Raw genomic sequence first — 25,336 nt, 5'->3', positions numbered from 1 at the left:
TTTAATCTTGGGTTAATTAATGTCAGGATGGGATCCAATGAATTGGGTATTGATTGATTAATTGATTGGTGAATTGAGTCGTTATTGATGAATTATTTGATGGATTGATTGATTGCTTGATTGATTTATTCAGGGATTGACTGAAGAAATTATTCTGGGAATAATTAAATGTGGGGTTAATTAATGCCAGGATGGAAACCAGTGAATTGGGTTTTGGTTGATTAATTGAGTATTGATGAATTATTTGATTAGTTGATTGGTTAATTCAGGGATTGATTGAGGAACTAATTCTGGGATTAAATTAATCTGGGGCTAATTAATGCCAGGATGGGATTTAATGAATCTTTTATTGATTGCTTGATCGATTGATTAATTTATTGATTGATTCAGGGATTGATTTTTGAATTAGTTCTAAGAATAATTAGATCGAGTTAATTAATACCAGGATGAGATGCAATTAATTGGGTATTGATTGATTAATAATTGATTAATTTAATAATGGCTCATTTATTTAATTAATTGGTTGATTAATTTGTTCATTGATTAATTGATTATTGATGTATTATTTAATTTTTTGATTGATTAATTCAGGGATTGATTGATTGATTGACTATTGATTAACTATTTGATGAATTGATTAATTAATTCAGGGATTGATTGAGGAATTAATTCTGGGATTAATTAAAACTGGGGTTAATTAATGTCAGGATGGGAACCAATTAGCTGATTAATTGATTATTTAATTGATTGATTGATCGATTAATCCTGAGGTTAATTAATGCCAGGATGGCATCCAATTAATTGGTTATTTAGTTAATTAATTAATTGAATAATTATTCATTAATGGATCGATTAGTTAGTGGATATTAATTTATTAACTGATTGATTAACGAAATCTGGGATTAATTTAATGTAGGATTAATAATCCAAGAATCAGGTCAAATTAAATGATTAATTGGATAATTAATTGATTAAAATGGGAATATTTGGGATAAATAATGGGAAATTATTGATAAATAAGGAAGGAAAATGAGGATGAATTGGGAATGTTATTAAGAAATAATGGGAGAAATTATTGATAAATAAATGGGGGGAAATTGGAAAATTATTAATAAATAATTGGGGAAATGATTGAATAATAAGGGAAGAAAATGGGGAAAAATTGGGAATATTAGGGATAAATAATAGGGGAAAGTATTGATAAATAAATGGGGGAAATTGGGAATATTAGGGATAAATAATTGGGGAAATTAGTGATAAATAAATGGGGAAAATTGGGAATATTAGGGATAAATAATAGGGGAAATTAGTGAGAAATTAATGGGCAAATTGGGAATATTAGGGGTAAATAATGGGGGAAATTATTGATAAATAAATGCCGGAAATGGCAAATATTACGCATAAATAATGGGGGAAATTATTGATAAATAAATGGGGGAAATTGGGAATATTAGGGATAAATAATGGGGGAAATTAGTGATAAATAAAAGGAGGAAATTTGGAATATTAGGAGTAAATAATTGGGGAAATTAGTGATAAATAAATGGGGGAAATTGGGAATATTAGGGATGAATAATGGGGGAAATTAGTGATAAATAAATGGAGGAAATTTGGAATATTAGGGATAAATAATTGGGGAAATTATTGATAAATAAATGGGGACAATTGGGAATATTAGGGATAAATAATGGGGGAAATTATTGATAAATAAATGGGAGAAATGGAAAATATTAGAGATAAATAATGGGGGAAATTATAGAGAAATAAATGGGGAAATTGGGAATAAAGGGATAAATATTGGGGGAAACTATTGATAAATAAGGGAGGAAAATGGGGGCAAATTTGGAATATTTGAGTTAAATAATACGGGATATGATTGGTAAATAAAGGTGGAAAATGAGGAAAAATTGGAATATAATTAATAAATAATAGGGGAAAATATTGGTAATTAAGGGAGGGAAAATGAGGAAAAAATGGGAATATTTGGAATAAATAAAAGGGGAAATTATTGATAAATAAATGGAGAAAAATTTGGAATATTATTAATAAATAGTAGGGGAAATTATTGATAATTAAGGGAGGAAAATGGGGAAAATTGGGAATATTTGGGATAAATAATGGGGAAATTATTGATAAATAAATGAGGAAAATGAGGAAAAATTGGTGGAAAACTGTGAGTAAAAAAGGTGGAAAATTGAGGATAAATTTGGAATATTATTGATAATTATTAAGGTTTAATGATAGGAATAAATGTGGAAAATTAGAGATAAATTTCAGCATAGTTCCTACAATAATTTAACCCTTGAAGTGCCAAAATGGAGAATCCCATTGGGTTTCTGTGGGACGGCACCTCCATGACCACCCCGTGCCTCAGTTTCCCTCCCACCAACCCAACCACAAATTCCAATGTGACCAAATCCCCCAAAATTCCCATTTTTGAAATTCCCAATGGGAAATGGGAGTCAATGGGCAATTGGGGATCAATGGGGAATTGGGGATCAATGGGCAATTGGGGATCAATGGGGAATTGGGGATCAATGGGGAATTGGGAGTCAATGGGGAATTGGGGATCAGTGGGGAATTGGGGATCAATGGGCAATTGGGGATCAATGGGGAATTGGGGATCAATGGGAATTGGGGATCAATGGGGAATTGGGGATCAATGGGGAATTGGGAGTCAATGGGGAATTGGGAGTCAATGGGGAATTGGGGATCAATGGGGAATTGGGAGTCAATGGGGAATTGGGGGTCAATGGGGAATTGGGGATCAATGGGCAATTGGGGATTAATGGGGAATTGGGGATCAATGGGGAATTGGGGATCAATGGGCAATTGGGGATCAATGGGGAATTGGGGATCAATGGGGAATTGGGAGTCAATGGGGAATTGGGGATCAGTGGGGAATTGGGGATCAATGGGCAATTGGGGATCAATGGGGAATTGGGGATCAATGGGAATTGGGAGTCAATGGGGAATTGGGGATCAATGGGCAATTGGGGATTAATGGGGAATTGGGGATCAATGGGGAATTGGGGATCAATGGGCAATTGGGGATCAATGGGGAATTGGGGATCAATGGGGAATTGGGAGTCAATGGGGAATTGGGGATCAATGGGCAATTGGGGATCAATGGGCAATTGGGGATTAATGGGGAATTGGGGATCAATGGGCAATTGGGGATCAATGGGGAATTGGGGATCAATGGGGAATTGGGGATCAATGGGGAATTGGGAGTCAATGGGGAATTGGGGGTCAATGGGGAATTGGGAGTCAGTGGGGAATTAGGGATCAATGGGGAATTGGGAGTCAATGGGCAATTGGGGATCAATGGGGAATTGGGGGTCAATGGGGAATTGGGGATCAATGGGGAATTGGGAGTCAATGGGGATTTGGGGATCAATGGGGAATTGGGGATCAATGGGGAATTGGGGATCAATGGGGAATTGGGAGTCAATGGGGAATTGGGGATCAATGGGGAATTGGGGATCAATGGGGAATTGGGGATCAATGGGGAATTGGGAGTCAATGGGGAATTGGGGATCAATGGGCAATTGGGGATCAATGGGGAATTGGGGATCAATGGGGAATTGGGAGTCAATGGGGAATTGGGGATTAATGGGGAATTGGGGATCAATGGGGAATTGGGGATCAATGGGGAATTGGGAGTCAATGGGGAATTGGGGATCAATGGGAATTGGGAGTCAATGGGGAATTGGGGGTCAATGGGGAATTGGGGATCAATGGGGAATTGGGAGTCAATGGGGAATTGGGGATCAATGGGGAATTGGGGATCAATGGGGAATTTGGGGTCAATGGGGAATTGGGGATCAATGGGAATTGGGGGTCAATGGGGAATTGGGAGTCAGTGGGGAATTAGGGATCAATGGGAAATTGGGAGTCAATGGGGAATTGGGGATCAATGGGGAATTGGGGGTCAATGGGGAATTGGGGATCAATGGGGAATTGGGAGTCAATGGGGAATTGGGGGTCAATGGGGAATTGGGGGTCAATGGGGAATTGGGGATCAATGGGGAATTGGGAGTCAATGGGGATTTGGGGATCAATGGGGAATTGGGGATCAATGGGGAATTGGGGATCAATGGGGAATTGGGAGTCAATGGGGAATTGGGTGTCAGTGGGGAATTGGGGATCAATGGGGAATTGGGAGTCAATGGGGAATTGGGAGTCAATGGGGAATTGGGGATCAATGGGGAATTGGGGGTCAATGGGGAATTGGGGATCAATGGGAATTGGGAGTCAATGGGGAATTGGGGATCAATGGGGAATTGGGGATCAATGGGGAATTGGGGGTCAATGGGGAATTGGGAGTCAGTGGGGAATTAGGGATCAATGGGGAATTGGGAGTCAATGGGGAATTGGGGATCAATGGGGAATTGGGAGTCAATGGGGAATTGGGGATCAATGGGGAATTAGGGATCAATGGGGAATTGGGAGTCAATGGGGAATTGGAGATCAATGGGGAATTGGGAGTCAATGGGGATTTGGGGATCAATGGGGAATTAGGGATCAATGGGGAATTGGGGATCAAAGGGGAATTGGGGATTAATGGGGAATTGAGAGTCAATGGGGAATTGGGAGTCAATGGGGAATTGGGGATCAATGGGGAATTGGGGATCAATGGGAATTGGGGATCAATGGGGAATTGGGGGTCAATGGGGAATTGGGAGTCAGTGGGGAATTAGGGATCAATGGGGAATTGGGAGTCAATGGGGAATTGGGGATCAATGGGGAATTGGGAGTCAATGGGGAATTGGGGATCAATGGGGAATTGGGAGTCAATGGGGAATTGGGGATCAGTGGGGAATTGGAGATCAATGGGGAATTGGGGGTCAATGGGGAATTGGGGATCAATGGGGAATTGGGGATCAATGGGGAATTGGGAGTCAATGGGGAATTGGAGATCAATGGGGAATTGGGGATCAATGGGGAATTGGGAGTCAATGGGGAATTGGGGATCAGTGGGGAATTGGAGATCAATGGGAATTGGGGATCAATGGGGAATTGGGGGTCAATGGGGAATTGGGGATCAATGGGGAATTGGGAGTCAATGGGGAATTGGGAGTCAATGGGGAATTGGAGATCAATGGGGAATTGGGAGTCAATGGGGAATTGGGGATCAATGGGGGATCAATGATAATCAATGGGAATTAATGGGGGATCAATGGGAATCAATATGGAATCAATGGGAATCAATGGGGGTCAGTGGGGAATCAATAGGGAATTGGGAATCAATGGGGAATTCCAATGGGGAATTGGGAATCAATGGGGGTCAGTGGAGAATTGGGGATCAATGGGGAATTGGAGGTCAATGGGGAATCAATGAGAATCAGTGGGAATCAATGCGGTATTGGGAATCATTGGGGAATCAATGGAATAATCAATGGGGAATCGATGGGGAATTGGGGATCAATTGGAATCAATGGGGAATCAATGGGGAATTGGGAATCAATGGAGAATTCCACTGGGGAATCAATGGATATCAATGAGAAATTTGGAATCAATTGGAAATTAATGGGAATCAATGGGGAATCAATGGGAATCAATGGGGAATTGGGAATCAATGGGGAATCGGGGATCAATGGAGGATCAATGGGGATGAATGGGGAATTAGGAATCAATGGGGAATTCCAATGGGGAATTGGGAATCAATGGGGAATTCCAATGGGGAATTAAGAATCAATGGGGAATCAATGGGGAGTCAATGGGGAATCAATGGGAATCACTAGGGAATCAATGGGGAATCAATGGGGAATTGGGGATCAATGGGGAATCAGTGGGGAATTGGGAATCCATGGGAATCAATGGGGGATCAATGGGAATCAGTGGGAATCAATGGGAATCAGCGGGAATCAATGGGGAATCAGGGGATCAATGGAGGATCAATGGGGATCAATGGGGAATTGGGAATCAATGGGAATCAATGGGGAATTGGGAATCAATGGGGAATTGGGAATCAATTGGGAATCAGTTGGGAACTGGGAATCAATGGGGAATCAATGGGGAATCAATGGGGAATTGGGAATCAATGGGGAATTCCAATGGGGAATTGGGAATCAGTGGCGTATCAATGGGGAATCAATGGGGAATTGGGAATAAATGGGGAATTCCAATGGGGAATTGGGAAGCAATGGGGAATCAATGAGAATCACTAGGGAATCAATGGGGAATTGGGGATCAATGGGGAATCAGTGGGGAATTGGGTATCCATGGGAATCAATGGGGGATCAATGGGAATCAGTGGGAATCAATGGGGAATCAGGGATCAGTGGAGGATCAATGGGGATCAATGGGGAATTGGGAATCAGTGGGGAATCAATGGGGAATTGGGAATCAGTGGGGAATCAATGGGAATCAGTGGGGAATCAATGGGGAATCTATGGGAATCAATGGGGAATCAATGGGAAATTCTAATGGAAAATGGGAATAAATGGGGAATTCCAATGGGAATCAATGGGAATCAATGGGAATCAATGGGAAAATTCTAATGGGAAACTGGAAATAAATGGGGAGAAATAATGGGGAGAAATGAAGAAAAATTGGGAATATTTGGAATAAATAAAAGGAGAAATTATTAATAAATGAAGTGTGAAAATGGGGAAAATTTTGGAATATTTGGGATAAATAATGGGGGAAATTATTGATAAATGAATGGGGAAAATGAGGAAAAGTTGTGAATAAATAATACGGAAAAAAATTGATAAATAAGGGAGGAAAATGAGAAAAATTTGGAAATATTTGGAATAAATAAACACTAAAAATCTGAAAAATTCCCATTTTTTGTGTCCCCAGTGAACCAAGGGGCACCTGATGTGCGCAGGGTGTTTGATGCACTGCTGGGAAATGGGGAATTCCAATGGGAAAATGGGAATCAATGAGGGATCAATGGGGAATCAATGGGGAATCAATGAGAATCAATGAGGAATTGGAAATCAATGGGGAATTAATGGGGAATCAATGGGAATCAATGGGGAATTGGGGATTAATGGGGAATTGGGAATCAATGGGAATCAATGGGCAATTGGGAATCAATGGGGAATCAATGAGAATCAATGGGGAATCAATGGGGAATCAATGGGGATTCAATGGGAAATTCCAATTGGGAATTGGGAATCAATGGGAATCAATTGGGAATCAATGGGGTATTGGGGATCAATGGGGAATTAATGGGGAATTGGGAATCAATTGGGAATCAATGGGGAATCAATGAGAATCAATGGGGAATCGATGGGGATCAATGGGAATCCATGGGGTATTGGGGATCAATGGGGAATTAATGGGGAATCAATGGGGATTCAATGGGAAATTCCAATAGGGAATTGGGAATCAATGGTAATCAATGGGGGAATCAGTGGGGTATTGGGGATCAATGGGGAAGTAATGGGGAATTGGGAATCAATGGGGAATCAATGGGAATCAATGGGGAATCAATGGGGATTCAATGGGAAATTCCAATAGGGAATTGGGAATCAATGGGAATCAATTGGGAATCAATGGGGTATTGAGGATCAATGGGGAATTAATGGGGAATTGGGAATCAATGGGGAATCAATGAGAATCAATGGGGAATCGATGGGGGTCAATGGGAATCCATGGGGTATTGGGGATCAATGGGGAATTAATGGGGAATTGGGAATCAATGGGGAATCAATGGGGAATCAATGGGGAATCAATGGGGAATCAATGGGGAATCAATGGGGAATCAATGGGAATCAATGGGGAATCAATGGGGATTCAATGGGAAATTCCAATAGGGAATTGGGAATCAATGGGAATCAATTGGGAATCAATGGGGTATTGGGGATCAATGGGGAATTAATGGGGAATTGGGAATCAATGGGGAATCAATGGGGAATCAATGGGGAATCGATGGGGATCAATGGTAATCAATGGGGTATTGGGGATCAATGGGGAATTAATGGGGAATTGGGAACCAATTGGGAATCAATGGGGAATCAATGAGAATCAATGGGGAATCGATGGGGATCAATGGGGATTCAATGGGAAATTCCAATAGGGAATTGGGAATCCATGGGAATCTATTAGGAATCAGTGGGGTATTGGGGATCAATGGGGAATTAATGGGGAATTGGGAATCAATTGGGAATCAATGGGAATCAATGGGGAATCGATGGGGATTCAATGGGAAATTCCAATAGGGAATTGGGAATCCATGGGAATCAATTGGGAATCAATGGGGTATTGGGGATCAATGGGGAATTAATGGGGAATTGGGAACCAATTGGGAATCAATGGGAATCAATGAGAAATCAATGGGGAATCAATGGGAATCAGTGTGGAATTGGGAATCAATGGGGAATCAATGGGGTATTGGAGATCAATGGGAACTTGGGGATCAATGGGAAATTGGGAATCAATGGGAAATTGGGGATCAATGGGAAATTGGGGATCAATGGGAATTGGGGATCAATGGGGGATTCCAATGGGAAAAGAAGGGAAATTGGGAAGAAATAATGGGGGAAAATGAGGATAAATTGGGAATATTTGGAATAAATAATAAGGGAAAATATTGATAAATAAGGGAGGAAAATTGATAAAATTTGGAATAATTTGAAAAAATAATAGGGGGAAAATACTGATAAAAAAACAGGGGGAAAATGAGGAATTAAATGGTGAAAATGAGAAATAAATATGGGGGAAATTGCAATTGAAAAGGTGGCGAAAGGTGAATAAAAATTGGACAAAATTTGAAATTGAAAAGGTAGAAATACGAGAAATCGAATGGGAGAAATTTCACTTTAAAACGTGGGAAAATTATAATTAAAAATTCTTCAAAAACGGGGAACTCAATGGAAAAAATAACTAAAAACAGGAAAAATTCCCATTTTTTTTGTTTCCCCAGTGCACCAACGGGCACCTGATGTGCGCGGGGTGTTTCATCCACCTGCTGGCCGACTCGCGGCTGAAGGAGGAGCAGGCCACGTGTCCCAACTGCCGCTGCGAGATCTCCAAGAGCCTCTGCTGCCGCAACCTGGCCGTGGAGAAGGCGGTCAGCGAGCTGCCGGCCGAGTGCGGCTTCTGCGCCCGCCAGTTCCCCCGCTCGCTGCTCGAGCGCCACCAGAAGGAGGAGTGCCAGGACAGGTCCGTTTTTGGGAACGTTTGGGGGTTTTTTTTGAATTTTTGGGGTTTTTTTTGGAATTTTTGGGATTTTTTTTTGAATTTTTGGGAATTTTTTTTTGGAATTTCTTGAGGTGTTATGAGGTCTCGAGGTGGCGTTTGGTGGTTTCCGGGTGGTTTTTGGTGGTTTGGTGGTGGTTTAGGTGCTTTTGGAGTGGTGGGACTCCTCAATGTTCTTGAGATCTTCGTTGGAGCACCATCAGAAGGATGTCGGGGATTTCTTTGAGGTATTTTGGGGTCTCGAGGTGGTGTTTGGTGGATTCGTGGTGGTTTGGGGTGGTTTTGTGGTGGTTTGGGATGGTTTTGGGATGGTGGGACACCTCAAAGTTCTTGAGATCTTCATTGGAGCACCATCAGAAGGATGTCGGGGATTTTTTGAGGTATTTTGGGGTCTCGAGGTGGTTTGGGATGCATTCGTGGTGGGTTTTGGTGGTTTTTGGTGGTTTAGGTGGTTTTGGAGTGGTGGGACATGTCAAAGTTCTTGAGATCTTTCTTGCAGCACTATCAGAAGAATGTCTAGGGTTTTTTGAGATATTTTGGGGTCTTGAGGCGGTTTTTGGTGGTTTCCAGGTTGTTTGGGGTGGTTTCGAGGTGTTTTTGGTGGTTTCTGGATGGTGGGACACCTCAAAGTTCTTGAGATCTTTGGAGTGCCACGAGAAGGAGGAGTGGCATGACAAGAGAAAATTTTTTGGGGTTTTTTTTGCGATTTTCTTGAGATTTTTTGGGGTTTTGTGGTGGTTTTTGGTGGTTTTTGGATGGTGGGACACCTCCAAGTTCTTGAGATCTTCCTTGGAGCACCATCAGAGGTTGTGTCAGAATGGGTGATGGATGGGAATGGTCCTGGATGGGAATTTTTGGATTTTCTTGGGGATTTTTGGGGATTTTGGGGCCGGTTTGGTGCCGGTGGGATGTGGCCGTGGAGAAGGCGGTCAGCGAGCTGCCGGCCGAGTGCGGCTTCTGCGCCCGCCAGTTCCCCCGCTCGCTGCTCGAGCGCCACCAGAAGGAGGAGTGCCAGGACAGGTCCGTTTTTGGGAATGTTTAGGATTCTTTTTGGAATTTTTGGGATTTTTTTTTGAATTTTTGGGAATTTTTTTTGAATTTCTTGAGGTGTTATGAGGTCTCGAGGTGGCGTTTGGTGGTTTCCGGGTGGTTTTTGGTGGTTTGGTGGTGGTTTAGGTGCTTTTGGAGTGGTGGGACACCTCAAAGTTCTTGAGATCTTCATTGGATTGTCACCAGAAAAAGTGTCAGAATAGGTGAAAGATCTTTTGGGACTTTTAAGCATTTTTGGTGGTTTTAGGGCAGTTTTTGGTGGGTTTTGGGTGGTTTTTGGTGGTTTTGGGATGGTGGGACACCTCAAAGGTCTTGAGATCTTCCTTGGAGCACCATCGGAAGAATGTGTGGGATTTTTTTGAGATATTTTGGGGTCTCGAGGTGGCGTTTGGTGGTTTCCAGGTGGTTTGGGGTGGTTTCGGGGTGGTTTTGGTGCTTTTGGAGTGGTGGGACTCCTCAATGTTTTTGAGATCTTCATTGGAGCACCATCAGAAGGATGTCGGGGATTTCTTTGAGGTATTTTGGGGTCTCGAGGTGGTTTGGGATGGATTCGTGGTGGTTTTTGGTGGTTTTGTGGTGGTTTTGGTGGCTTTGGGGTGGTGGGACACCTCAAAGTTCTTGAGATCTTTCTTGCAGCACCACCAGAAGAATGTGTGGGATTTTTTTGAGGTATTTTGGGGTCTTGATGGGGTTTTTGGTGGATTCGTGGTGGTTTCGGATGGTTTTGAGGTGATTTTGGGTGGTTTCTGGATGGTGGGACACCTCAAACTTCTTGAGATCTTCATTGGAGCACCATCAGAGGAAGGTCTGGGATTTTTTGAGATATTTTGGGGTCTCGAGGTGGTTTTTGGTGGTTTCCAGGCGGTTTGAGCTGGTTTTGAGGTGGTTTTTTGTGGTTTCTGGATGGTGGGACACCTCAAAGTTCTTGAGATCTTCCTTAGAGCACCATCAGGAGAATGTCTGGGATTTTTTGAGGTATTTTGGGGTCTCGAGGTGGTGTTTGGTGGATTCGTGGTGGTTTGTGGTGGTTTTATGGTGGTTTGGGATTGTTTTGGGATGGTGGGACACCTCAAAGTTCTTGAGATCTTCCTTGCAGCACCATCAGAAGGATGTCTGGGATTTTTTGAGGTATTTTGGGGCCTCAAGGTGGTTGGGGATGGATCCGTGGTGGTTTCGGGTGGTTTTGAGGTGCTTTTAGATGGTTTCTGGATGGTGGGACACCTCAAAGTTCTTGAGATCTTCCTTGTAGCCCCACCAGCAGCACTGTGAGGACCACTGAGGGCTGGGAATGGTCCTGACTGGATTTTTAGGAATTTATGGGGATTCTTTGGGCTTTCGGACCATTTCTATCCCGAATCTCCCCAGAACCCCACCAATTGTCCCCAGATGTCCCCAAATGTCCCACGTTGTCCCCGTTTTCTCCGCAGGGTGACGCAGTGCAAGTACAAGCGCATCGGGTGTCCCTGGCAGGGCCCCTTCCACGAGCTGTCGGTGCACGAGGCCGAGTGCTCGCACCCCACCAAGACGGGCAACGAGCTCATGGACATCCTGGACGAGATGGACCAAACGCGCAAGAAGGAGATGCAGCTCTACAACAGCATCTTCAGCCTGCTCAGCTTCGAGAAGATCGGCTACACCGGTACGGGGCCACCGCAGTCCCACCAAACTCCATGGAATTCCAGAAAATTCCACAAAATTCCCAAGGTTTATGGGGTCTTCTGGAAATTCTCCATGGATTTCAGGAGGTTTTATGGAGTTTTCTCAAGGTTCTCCATGGTTTCCAGAAGGTTTTGTGGGGTCTTCTAAAGGTTCTCCATGGTTTCCAGAAGGTTTTCTGGGGTCTTCTAAAGGTTCTCCATGGTTTCCAGAAGGTTTTCTGGGGTCTTCTAAAGGTTCTCCATGGTTTCCAGAAGGTTTTCTGGGGTCTTCTAAAGGTTCTACATGGTTTCCAGAAGGTTTTATGGGGTCTTCAGAAGGTTCCTTGAGGTTCTAAGAAGGTTTTTTTGAGTTCTCCAAGGGTTTTCCATGGTTTTTTAGAAGGTTGTTTTGAGTTCTGCAAGAGTTGTCCATGGTTTTCTGGAGGTTTTATGGGGTCTTCTGAAGGTTCTCCATGGATTTCAGGAGGTTTTATAGAGTTTTGTCAAGGTTCTCCATGGTTTTGAGAAGGTTTTCTGGGGTCTTCAGAAGGTTCTCCATGGTTTCCAGAAGGCTTTATGGGGTTCTCCCAGGGTTGTCCATGGTTTCCAGAAGGTTTTCTGGGGTCTTCAGAAGGTTCCTTGAGTTCTCAGAGGGTTTTCTGGGGTTTTCCAAAGCAGGAGATGCAGCTCTACAACAGCATCTTCAGCCTGCTCAGCTTCGAGAAGATCGGCTACACCGGTACGGGGCCACCGCAGTCCCACCAAACTCCGTGGAATTCCAGAAAATTCCACAAAATTCCCAAGGTTTATGGGGTCTTCTGGAAATTCTCCATGGATTTCAGGAGGTTTTATGGAGTTTTCTCAAGGTTCTCCATGGTTTTGAGAAGGTTTTCTGGGGTCTTCTAAAGGTTCTCCATGGTTTCCAGAAGGTTTTCTGGGGTCTTCTAAAGGTTCTACATGGTTTCCAGAAGGTTTTATGGGGTCTTCTAAAGGTTCTCCATGGTTTCCAGAAGGTTTTATGGGGTCTTCTAAAGGTTCTCCATGGTTTCCAGAAGGTTTTATGGGGTCTTCAGAAGGTTCCTTGAGGTTCTAAGAAGGTTTTTTTGAGTTCTCCAAGGGTTTTCCATGGTTTTTTAGAAGGTTGTTTTGAGTTCTGCAAGAGTTGTCCATGGTTTTCTGGAGGTTTTATGGGGTCTTCTGAAGGTTCTCCATGGATTTCAGGAGGTTTTATAGAGTTTTGTCAAGGTTCTCCATGGTTTTGAGAAGGTTTTCTGGGGTCTTCAGAAGGTTCTCCATGGTTTCCAGAAGGTTTTATGGAGTTTTCTGAAGGCCTTTTGAGGTTTTCAGAAGGTCTTATGGGGTTCTCCAAGGGTTCTCCATGGTTTCCAGAAGGTTTTATGGAGTTCTCCAAACGTTCTCCATGGTTTCCAGAAGGTTTTATGGGTTCCTCAGAAGGTTCCTTAAGGTTTTGAGAAGGTTTTATGGGGTCTTCAGAAGGTTCCTTAAGGTTTTGAGAAGGTTTTATGGGGTCTTCTAAAGGTTCTCCATGGTTTTGAGAAGGTTTTATGGGGTCTTCAGAAGGTTCTCCATTGTTTTCAGAAGGTTTTATGGGGTTCTCCTATGGTTTTCCATGGTTTCCAGAAGGTTTTATGGAGTTTGCAGAAGGTTCTCCATGGATTTCAGAAGGTTTCATGGGGTTCTCCAAGGGTTGTCCATGGTTTCCAGAAGGTCTTCTGGAATTTTCCAGAGTTTTCCAAAATTTCCTGATAATTTTTTTTTTGATTTTCCAACATTTCCCCAAAGGTTTTCTGAACTTTCCCCACCTGTGAAAATGAGGTTCAGGAGATCTCCTGGAATTCCAGTAGAATTTGGGTCCTTGTGGGATCCATTGATAATTCTGGGAATTTTGTGGGATCCTGGTGAATCCTTGTGGGATCCATTGATAATTTTGGGAATTTTGTGGGATCCTGGTGAATCCTTGTGGGTTCCATTGATAATTTTGGGAATTTTGTGGGATCCCGAGGAATCCTTGTGGGTTCCATTGATAATTCTGGGAATTTTGTGGGATCCTGGTGAATTTTGAGGTTCCATTGATAATTTTGGGAATTTTGTGGGATCCTGGTGAATCCTTGTGGGATCCATTGTTAATTCTGGGAATTTTGTGGGATCCTGGTGAATCCTTGTGGGTTCCATTGATAATTCTGGGAATTTTGTGGGATCCTGGTGAATTTTGAGGTTCCATTGATAATTTTGGGAATTTTGTGGGATCCTGAGGAATCCTTTTGGGTTCCATTGATAATTTTGGGAATTTTGTGGGATCCTGGAGAATCCCTGTGGGATCCATTGATAATTTTGGGAATTTTGTGGGATCCTGGTGAATCCTTGTGGGATCCATTGATAATTTTGGGAATTCTGTGGGATCCTGGTGAATCCTTCAAAAATTTGGGAATTTTGTGGGATCCTGGTGAATCCTTGTGGGATCCATTGATAATTTTGGGAATTTTGTGGGATCCTGAGGAATCCTTGTAGGTTCCATTGATAATTTTGGGAATTTTGTGGGATCCCGAGGAATCCTTGTGGGATCCATTGATAATTTTGGGAATTTTGTGGGATCCCGAGGAATCCTTGTGGGTTCCATTGATAATTTTGGGAATTTTGTGTGATCTTGGTGAATCCTTCAAAAATTTGGGAATTTTGTGGGATCCTTGTGAATCCTTGTGGGTTCCATTGATAATTCTGGGAATTTTGTGGGATCCTGGTGAATCCTTGTGGGATCCATTGATAATTGTGGGAATTTTGTGGGATCCTGAGGAATCCTTGTAGGTTCCATTGATAATTTTGGGAATTTTGTGGGATCCTGGTGAATCCTTGTGGGTTCCATTGATAATTTTGGGAATTTTGTGGGATCCTGAGGAATCCTTGTGGGATCCATTGATAATTTTGGGAATTTTGTGGGATCCTGGTGAATCCTTGTGGGATCCATTGATAATTTTGGGAATTTTGTGGGATCCTGGTGAATCCTTGTGGGTTCCATTGATAATTTTGGGAATTTTGTGGGATCCTGAGGAATCCTTGTAGGTTCCATTGATAATTCTGGGAATTTTGTGGGATCCTGGTGAATTTTGAGGTTCCATTGATAATTTTGGGAATTTTGTGGGATCCTGAGGAATCCTTTTGGGTTCCATTGATAATTTTGGGAATTTTGTGGGATCCTGGAGAATCCCTGTGGGATCCATTGATAATTTTGGGAATTTTGTGGGATCCTGGTGAATCCTTGTGGGATCCATTGATAATTTTGGGAATTCTGTGGGATCCTGGTGAATCCTTCAAAAATTTGGGAATTTTGTGGGATCCTGGTGAATCCTTGTGGGTTCCATTGATAATTTTGGGAATTTTGTGGGATCCCGAGGAATCCTTGTGGGATCCATTGATAATTTTGGGAATTTTGTGGGATCCCGAGGAATCCTTGTGGGTTCCATTGATAATTTTGGGAATTTTGTGTGATCTTGGTGAATCCTTCAAAAATTTGGGAATTTTGTGGGATCCTTGTGAATCCTTGTGGGTTCCATTGATAATTCTGGGAATTTTGTGGGATCCTGGTGAATCCTTGTGGGATCCATTGATAATTGTGGGAATTTTGTGGGATCCTGAGGAATCCTTGTAGGTTCCATTGATAATTTTGGGAATTTTGTGGGATCCTGGTGAATCCTTGTGGGTTCCATTGATAATTTTGGGAATTTTGTGGGATCCTGAGGAATCCTTGTGGGATCCATTGATAATTTTGGGAATTTTGTGGGATCCTGGTGAATCCTTGTGGGATCCATTGATAATTTTGGGAATTTTGTGGGATCCTGGTGAATCCTTGTGGGTTCCATTGATAATTTTGGGAATTTTGTGGGATCCTGAGGAATCCTTGTGGGTTCCATTGATAATTCTGGGAATTTTGTGGGATCCTGGTGAATCCGTTTGGGTTCCATTGATAATTTTGGGAATTTTGTGGGATCCTGAGGAATCCCTTTGGGATCCATTGATAATTTTGGGAATTTTGTGGGATCCTGAGGAATCCCTTTAGGTTCCATTGATAATTTTGGGAATTTTGTGGGATCCTGGTGAATCCTTGTGGGTTCCATTGATAATTTTGGGAATTTTGTGGGATCCTGACGAATCCTTTTAGATTCCATTGATAATTTTGGGAATTTTGTGGGATCCTGGTGAATCCTTGTGGGTTCCATTGATAATTTTGGGAATTTTGTGGGATCCTGGTGAATCCTTGTGGGTTCCATTGATAATTCTGGGAATTTTGTGGGATCCCGGTGAATCCTTGTGGGTTCCATTGATAATTTTGGGAATTTTGTGGGATCCTGGTGAATTCCTGTAGGTTCCATTGATAATTTTGGGAATTTTGTGGGATCCTGGTGAATCCTTGTGGGATCCATTGATAATTTTGGGAATTTTGTGGGATCCTGGTGAATCCCTTTGGGTTCCATTGATAATTCTGGGAATTTTTTGGGATCCTGGTGAATCCTTGTGGGATCCATTGATAATTTTGGGAATTTTGTGGGATCCTGGTGAATTTTGAGGTTCCATTGATAATTTTGGGAATTTTGTGGGATCCTGGTGAATCCTTGTGGGATCCATTGATAATTTTGGGAATTTTGTGGGATCCTGGTGAATCCTTGTTGGTTCCATTGATAATTTTGGGAATTTTGTGGGATCCTGGTGAATCCTTGTGGGTTCCATTGATAATTTTGGGAATTTTGTGGGATCCTGGTGAATCCTTGTGGGATCCATTGATAATTTTGGGAATTTTGTGGGATCCTGAGGAATCCTTGTGGGTTCCATTGATAATTTTGGGAATTTTGTGGGATCCTGGTGAATTTTGAGGTTCCATTGATAATTCTGGGAATTTTGTGGGATCCCGAGGAATCCTTGTGGGTTCCATTGATAATTTTGGGAATTTTGTGGGATCCTGGTGAATTTTGAGGTTCCATTGATAATTTTGGGAATTTTGTGGGATCCTGGTGAATCCTTGTGGGATCCATTGATAATTTTGGGAATTTTGTGGGATCCTGGTGAATCCTTGTGGGTTCCATTGATAATTTTGGGAATTTTGTGGGATCCCGAGGAATCCTTGTGGGTTCCATTGATAATTCTGGGAATTTTGTGGGATCCTGGTGAATTTTGAGGTTCCATTGATAATTTTGGGAATTTTGTGGGATCCTGGTGAATCCTTGTGGGATCCATTGATAATTTTGGGAATTTTGTGGGATCCTGGTGAATCCTTGTGGGATCCATTGATAATTTTGGGAATTTTGTGGGATCCTGGAGAATCCCTGTGGGATCCATTGATAATTTTGGGAATTTTGTGGGATCCTGGTGAATCCTTCAAAAATTTGGGAATTTTGTGGGATCCTGGTGAATCCTTGTGGGATCCATTGATAATTTTGGGAATTTTGTGGGATCCTGAGGAATCCTTGTAGGTTCCATTGATAATTTTGGGAATTTTGTGGGATCCCGAGGAATCCTTGTGGGATCCATTGATAATTTTGGGAATTTTGTGGGATCCCGAGGAATCCTTGTGGGTTCCATTGATAATTTTGGGAATTTTGTGTGATCTTGGTGAATCCTTCAAAAATTTGGGAATTTTGTGGGATCCTTGTGAATCCTTGTGGGTTCCATTGATAATTCTGGGAATTTTGTGGGATCCTGGTGAATCCTTTTGGTATCCATTGATAATTCTGGGAATTTTGTGGGATCCTGGTGAATTTTGAGGTTCCATTGATAATTCTGGGAATTTTGTGGGATCCTGGTGAATCCTTGTGGGATCCATTGATAATTTTGGGAATTCTGTGGGATCCTGGTGAATCCTTGTGGGATCCATTGTTAATTGTGGGAATTTTGTGGGATCCTGAGGAATCCTTGTAGGTTCCATTGATAATTTTGGGAATTTTGTGGGATCCTGGTGAATCCTTGTGGGTTCCATTGATAATTTTGGGAATTTTGTGGGATCCTGGTGAATCCTTGTGGGTTCCATTGATAATTTTGGGAATTTTGTGGGATCCTGGTGAATCCTTGTGGGTTCCATTGATAATTTTGGGAATTTTGTGGGATCCTGAGGAATCCTTGTGGGTTCCATTGATAATTTTGGGAATTTTGTCGGATGCCGAGGAATCCTTTTGGGATCCATTGATAATTTTGGGAATTTTGTGGGATCCTGAGGAATCCCTTGGGGATCCATTGATAATTTTGGGAATTTTGTGGGATCCTGGTGAATCCTTGTGGGTTCCATTGATAATTTTGGGAATTTTGTGGGATCCTGGTGAATCCTTGTGGGTTCCATTGATAATTTTGGGAATTTTGTGGGATCCTGGTGAATCCTTGTGGGATCCATTGATAATTTTGGGAATTTTGTGGGATCCTGGTGAATCCCTTTGGGTTCCATTGATAATTCTGGGAATTTTTTGGGATCCTGGTGAATCCTTGTGGGTTCCATTGATAATTTTGGGAATTTTGTGGGATCCTGGTGAATTTTGAGGTTCCATTGATAATTTTGGGAATTTTGTGGGATCCTGGTGAATCCTTGTGGGATCCATTGATAATTTTGGGAATTTTGTGGGATCCTGGTGAATCCTTGTGGGATCCATTGATAATTTTGGGAATTTTGTGGGATCCTGGTGAATCCTTGTGGGTTCCATTGATAATTCTGGGAATTTTGTGGGATCCTGGTGAATTTTGAGGTTCCATTGATAATTTTGGGAATTTTGTGGGATCCTGGTGAATCCTTGTGGGTTCCATTGATAATTTTGGGAATTTTGTGGGATCCTGAGGAATCCTTGTGGGTTCCATTGATAATTTTGGGAATTTTGTGTGATCTTGGTGAATCCTTCAAAAATTTGGGAATTTTGTGGGATCCTTGTGAATCCTTGTGGGTTCCATTGATAATTTTGGGAATTTTGTGGGATCCTGGTGAATCCTTGTGGGATCCATTGATAATTTTGGGAATTTTGTGGGATCCTGGTGAATCCTTGTGGGTTCCATGGATAATTTTGGGAATTTTGTGGGATCCTGGTGAATCCTTGTGGGTTCCATTGATAATTTTGGGAATTTTGTGGGATCCCGAGGAATCCTTGTGGGTTCCATTGATAATTCTGGGAATTTTGTGGGATCCTGGTGAATTTTGAGGTTCCATTGATAATTTTGGGAATTTTGTGGGATCCTGGTGAATCCTTGTGGGTTCCATGGATAATTGTGGGAATTTTGTGGGATCCTGGTGAATCCCTTTGGCTTCCATTGATAATTTCGGGAATTTTGTGGGATCCTGGTGAATCCTTGTGGGTTCCATTGATAATTTTGGGAATTTTGTGGGATCCTGGTGAATCCTTGTGGGTTCCATTGATAATTCTGGGAATTTTGTGGGATCCTGGTGAATCCTTCAAAAATTTGGGAATTTTGTGGGATCCTGGTGAATCCTTGTGGGATCCATTGATAATTGTGGGAATTTTGTGGGATCCCGAGGAATCCTTGTGGGTTCCATTGATAATTTTGGGAATTTTGTGGGATCCTGGTGAATCCTTGTGGGATCCATTGATAATTTTGGGAATTTTGTGGGATCCTGGAGAATCCTTGTGGGTTCCATTGATAATTTTGGGAATTTTGTGGGATCCTGGTGGATCCTTGTGGGTTCCATTGATAATTTTGGGAATTTTGTGGGATCCTGGTGAATCCTTGTGGGTTCCATTGATAATTTTGGGAATTTTGTGGGATCCTGGTGAATCCTTGTGGGATCCATTGATAATTTTGGGAATTTTGTGGGATCCTGGTGAATCCTTGTGGGTTCCATTGATAATTTTGGGAATTTTGTGGGATCCTGGTGAATCCTTGTGGGATCCATTGATAATTTTGGGAATTTTGTGGGATCCTGGTGAATCCTTGTGGGTTCCATTGATAATTTTGGGAATTTTGTGGGATCCTGGTGGATCCTTGTGGGTTCCATTGATAATTTTGGGAATTTTGTGGGATCCTGGTGAACCCTTGTGGATTCCATTGATAATTTTGGGAATTTTGTGGGATCCCGAGGAATCCTTGTGGGTTCCATGGATAATTTTGGGAATTTTGTGGGATCCTGGTGAATCCTTGTGGGTTCCATTGATAATTCTGGGAATTTTGTGGGATCCTGGTGAATCCTTGTGGGATCCATTCATAATTTTGGGAATTTTGTGGGATCCTGGTGAATCCTTGTGGGTTCCATTGATAATTTTGGGAATTTTGTGGGATCCTGGAGAATCCTTGTGGGTTCCATTGATAATTTTGGGAATTTTGTGGGATCCTGGTGAATCCTTGTGGGATCCATTGATAATTTTGGGAATTTTGTGGGATCCTGGTGAATCCTTGTGGGTTCCATTGATAATTTTGGGAATTTTGTGGGATCCTGGTGAATCCTTTTGGTATCCATTGATAATTGTGGGAATTTTGTGGGATCCTGGAGAATCCTTGTGGGTTCCATTGATAATTCTGGGAATTTTGTGGGATCCTGGTGAATCCTTGTGGGTTCCATTGATAATTTTGGGAATTTTGTGGGATCCTGGTGAATCCTTGTGGGTTCCATTGATAATTTTGGGAATTTTGTGGGATCCTGGTGAATCCTTGTGGGATCCATTGATAATTCTGGGAATTTTGTGGGATCCTGGTGAATCCTTGTGGGTTCCATTGATAATTTTGGGAATTTTGTGGGATCCTGGTGAATTTTGAGGTTCCATTGATAATTTTGGGAATTTTGTGGGATCCTGGTGAATCCTTGTGGGTTCCATTGATAATTTTGGGAATTTTGTGGGATCCTGGTGAATCCTTGTGGGATCCATTGATAATTCTGGGAATTTTGTGGGATCCTGGTGAATCCTTCAAAAATTTGGGAATTTTGTGGGATCCTGGTGAATTCCTGTAGGTTCCATTGATAATTTTGGGAATTTTGTGGGATCCCGAGGAATCCTTGTGGGATCCATTGATAATTTTGGGAATTTTGTGGGATCCTGGTGAATCCTTGTGGGTTCCATTGATAATTTTGGGAATTTTGTGGGATCCTGGTGAATCCTTGTGGGATCCATTGATAATTTTGGGAATTTTGTGGGATCCTGGTGAATCCTTTCAGATTCCATTGATAATTCTGGGAATTTTGTGGGATCCTGGTGAATCCTTGTGGGTTCCATTGATAATTTTGGGAATTTTGTGGGATCCTGGTGAATTTTGAGGTTCCATTGATAATTTTGGGAATTTTGTGGGATCCTGGAGAATCCCTGTGGGATCCATTGATAATTTTGGGAATTTTGTGGGATCCTGGAGAATCCTTGTGGGTTCCATTGATAATTTTGGGAATTTTGTGGGATCCTGGTGAATCCTTGTGGGATCCATTGATAATTTTGGGAATTTTGTGGGATCCTGGTGAATCCTTGTGGGATCCATTGATAATTTTGGGAATTTTGTGGGATCCTGGTGAATCCTTGTGGGTTCCATTGATAATTCTGGGAATTTTGTGGGATCCTGGTGAATCCTTGTGGGATCCATTGATAATTTTGGGAATTTTGTGGGATCCTGGTGAATCCGAGTGGGTTCCATTGATAATTCTGGGAATTTTGTGGGATCCTGGTGAATCCTTGTGGGTTCCATTGATAATTTTGGGAATTTTGTGGGATCCTGGTGAATTTTGAGGTTCCATTGATAATTCTGGGAATTTTGTGGGATCCTGGTGAATCCGTGTGGGTTCCATTGATAATTCTGGGAATTCTGTGGGATCCTGGTGAATCCTTGTGGGTTCCATTGATAATTTTGGGAATTTTGTGGGATCCTGGTGAATCCTTGTGGGTTCCATTGATAATTCCGGGAATTTTGTGGGATCCTGGTGAATCCTTGTGGATTCCATTGATAATTTTGGGAATTTTGTGGGATCCTGGTGAATCCTTGTGGGTTCCATTAATAATTTTGGGAATTTTGTGGGATCCTGGTGAATCCTTTTGGTATCCATTGATAATTCTGGGAATTTTGTGGGATCCTGGTGAATCCTTGTGGGTTCCATTGATAATTTTGGGAATTCTGTGGGATCCTGGTGAATCCTTGTGGGTTCCATTGATAATTCTGGGAATTTTGTGGGATCCTGGTGAATCCTTGTGGGATCCATTGATAATTTTGGGAATTCTGTGGGATCCTGGTGAATCCTTGTGGGTTCCATTGATAATTCTGGGAATTTTGTGGGATCCTGGTGAATTTTGAGGTTCCATTGATAATTTTGGGAATTTTGTGGGATCCTGGTGAATCCTTGTGGGTTCCATTGATAATTCTGGGAATTTTGTGGGATCCTGGTGAATCCTTGTGGGTTCCATTGATAATTTTGGGAATTTTGTGGGATCCTGGTGAATCCTTGTGGGTTCCATTGATAATTGTGGGAATTTTGTGGGATCCTGGTGAATCCTTGTGGGATCCATGGATAATTTTGGGAATTTTGTGGGATCCTGGTGAATCCTTGTGGGTTCCATTGATAATTTTGGGCATTTTGTGGGATCCTGGTGAATCCTTGTGGATTCCATTGATAATTTTGGGAATTTTGTGGGATCCTGGTGAATCCTTGTGGGTTCCATTGATAATTTTGGGAATTTTGTGGGATCCTGGTGAATCCTTGTGGGATCCAATGAGAATTTTGAGAATTTTGTAGGATCTTGATGGATCTCTTTAGTATCCACTGGTAATTTTGGGAATTTTGTAGGAGCCTGGTGAATCCAGTTAAGCCCTGCAGACAATTCCAGGAGTTTTGTCGGATAAGGGCGAACCCTTGTAGCACCTGGTGGTGACTTCTGGAACTTTCCATGGCTCCGGTGAATCCGTAGGAATTCAGTGACAATTCCCGCCTTTTCCCAACATTATTCCCGTCTCATCCCAAATTTTTTTTTTCCCATTTTCCCCCCATTCCCAGAGGTTCAGTTCTGCCTGGATGGACTGGGATGGACTGGGAGGAACTGGGATGGACTGGGAGGGGACTGGGATGGACTGGGATGGACTGGGAGGAACTGGGATGGACTGGGAGGGACTGGGATGGACTGGGATAGACCTGGATGGACCGGGATGGACTGGGATAAACTGGGATGGACTGGGAGGGACTGGGATGGACTGGGATGGGACTGGGATGGACCGGGATGGACTGGGATGGACTGGGAGGGACTGGGATGGACTGGGAGGGACTGGGATGGACTGGGATAAACTGGGATGGACTGGGATGGACCTGGATGGACTGGGAGGGACTGGGATGGACTGGGAGGGGACTGGGATGGACTGGGATGGACTGGGAGGAACTGGGATGGACTGGGATGGACCTGGATGGACCGGGATGGACTGGGATGGACCGGGATGGACTGGGATGGGCTGGGATGGACTGGGAGGGACTGGGAGGAACTGGGATGGACTGGGATGGACTGGGATGGACCGGGATGGACTGGGATGGACTGGGATGGACTGGGATGGACTGGGAGGAACTGGGATGGACTGGGATGGACTGGGATGGACTGGGATGGGACTGGGATGGACTGGGATGGACTGGGATGGACTGGGATGGACTGGGATGGACTGGGATGGACTGGGATGGACTGGGATGGGACTGGGATGGACTGGGATGGACTGGGCTGGACTGGGATGGGACTGGGATGGACTGGGAGGGACTGGGAGGCACTGGGATGGACTGGGATTTCCTGGGAGTTCTTTAGGAAAATGGTGAAGCGTGTTGGGATCTGATGATGATTCCGGGGATTTTGTAGGACCCTGGTGAATCCTTTTGGGATCTGATGAGAATTTTGTGAATTTTGTAGGACCTTGGTGAATCCAGTTAGGATCTGGTGATAATTTGTGGAATTTTGTAGGATCCTGGTGAATCCTTGTAGGACCTGGTGATGGCTCCTGGAGCCTTCCAAGACCCCAACGAATCCGATAAAATCCAACGACAACCCCTGCCCTATCCCAACGTTATTCCCGACCCTTTTCTCATCTAATCCAATTTTTTTTTTTTTTTACTTTTTCCTCTCATTTCGCAGAGGTTCAGTTCCGCCCGTACCGCACGGACGACTTCATCACGCGCCTGTACTACGAGACGCCGCGCCTGGGATGGGCTGGGATGGACTGGGATGGACTGGGATGGACTGGGATGGACTGGGATGGACTGGGAGGCACTGGGATGGACTGGGATGGGACTGGGAGTTCTTTAGGGAAATGGTGAAGCGTGTTGGGATCTGATGATGATTCCGGGGATTTTGTAGGATCCTGGTGAATCCTTTTGGGATCTGATGAGAATTTTGTGAATTTTGTAGGACCTTGGTGAATCCAGTTAGGATCTGGTGATAATTTGTGGAATTTTGTAGGATCCTGGTGAATCCTTGTAGGACCTGGTGATGGTTCCTCAAACCTTCCAAGACCCCAACGAATCCGATAAAATCCAACGACAACCCCTGCCCTATCCCAACGTTATTCCCAACCCTTTTCCCGTCTAATCCCAATTTTTTTTTTGGACCTTTTCCTCTCATTTCGCAGAGGTTCAGTTCCGCCCGTACCGCACGGACGACTTCATCACGCGCCTGTACTACGAGACGCCGCGCCTGACGGTGCTCAACCAGACGTGGGTGCTGAAGGCGCGCGTCAACGACTCGGAGCGCAACCCCAACCTGTCGTGCAAGCGCACGCTGAGCTTCCAGCTGATCCTCAAGAGCAAGGTCAACTCGCCCATGGAGTGCTCCTTCCTGCTCCTCGAGGGGCCCTACGACGACGTCAAGATCAACCCGGTCATCTACCACTTCGTCTTCAGCAACGAGAGCAACGAGACCGACTACATGGCGCTGCCCATCGTCGACTCGGTGGAGTGCAACAAACTGCTGGCGGCCAAGAACATCAACCTGCGGCTTTTTATATTCCAGATCCAAAAATAAAACGTGACATTTTTTGCCCCGGGTGGGGGGGAGGGGTTTTGTTTGGGGGCGGGGCGGGGAGGGAGGGAAGGGAGGAGGAGGAGGAGGAGTTTTAGCGGCGGCGTCGGCGGCGTTGGCGGCGTTGTCGGACGCGGTGGGAGGTGGTGGAAGCATTAAAGAACGGAGTTGAAGCGGTTGAGAACGGGTTGGAAGGGCGAAAAAAAGCGGCGGGGGAAGCGGCGAAAAATGGGTTGGAGGCGACGGACGTTGGCGGGGAGCGAATGGAGTTCGCTTGGAACCATCAAAAATGCGTTGGAAGAGAGAAAAACGGTGGGGAGGCGACAGAAGTTGGTGGTGAGCGGGCGGAGTTGGCTTGGAATCATCAAAAATGGGTTGGAAGGGACAAAAATGGGTTAAAAGGGACAACAATGGGTTGGAGAACACAAAAAGTGGGTTGGAAAAAACAAAAGTTGGTGGTGAGCGAGTGGAATCGGCTTGGAACCATCAAAAATGGGTTGGAACCATCAAAGATGGCTTGGAACCATCAACGATGGTTCGGAACCA

General features: G+C 43.5%; 1 protein-coding gene across 1 annotated transcript in view; it reads left to right on the top strand.

Moving 5' to 3' along the window:
* ZFTRAF1 (zinc finger TRAF-type containing 1) overlaps positions 1-24,810 on the top strand; it is a 34,448-nt gene extending 9,638 nt beyond the window's left edge. Inside the window, exons 2-4 of the mRNA XM_058815064.1 lie at positions 8,882-9,120; positions 11,634-11,845; positions 24,402-24,810. Of these exons, the coding sequence (XP_058671047.1) occupies positions 8,882-9,120; positions 11,634-11,845; positions 24,402-24,793 (843 nt within the window). The 3' untranslated portion in view covers positions 24,794-24,810. The remainder of the gene's footprint in view (positions 1-8,881; positions 9,121-11,633; positions 11,846-24,401) is intronic.
* Positions 24,811-25,336: the final 526 nt, after the last annotated feature.

This window comes from Ammospiza caudacuta, chromosome 1, assembly GCF_027887145.1.
Source record: "Ammospiza caudacuta isolate bAmmCau1 chromosome 1, bAmmCau1.pri, whole genome shotgun sequence".
NCBI classification, from domain to species: domain Eukaryota; kingdom Metazoa; phylum Chordata; class Aves; order Passeriformes; family Passerellidae; genus Ammospiza; species Ammospiza caudacuta.
The sequence above is the reverse complement of the archived record's forward strand: the minus strand, read 5'-3'. Positions and strand labels throughout refer to the sequence as shown.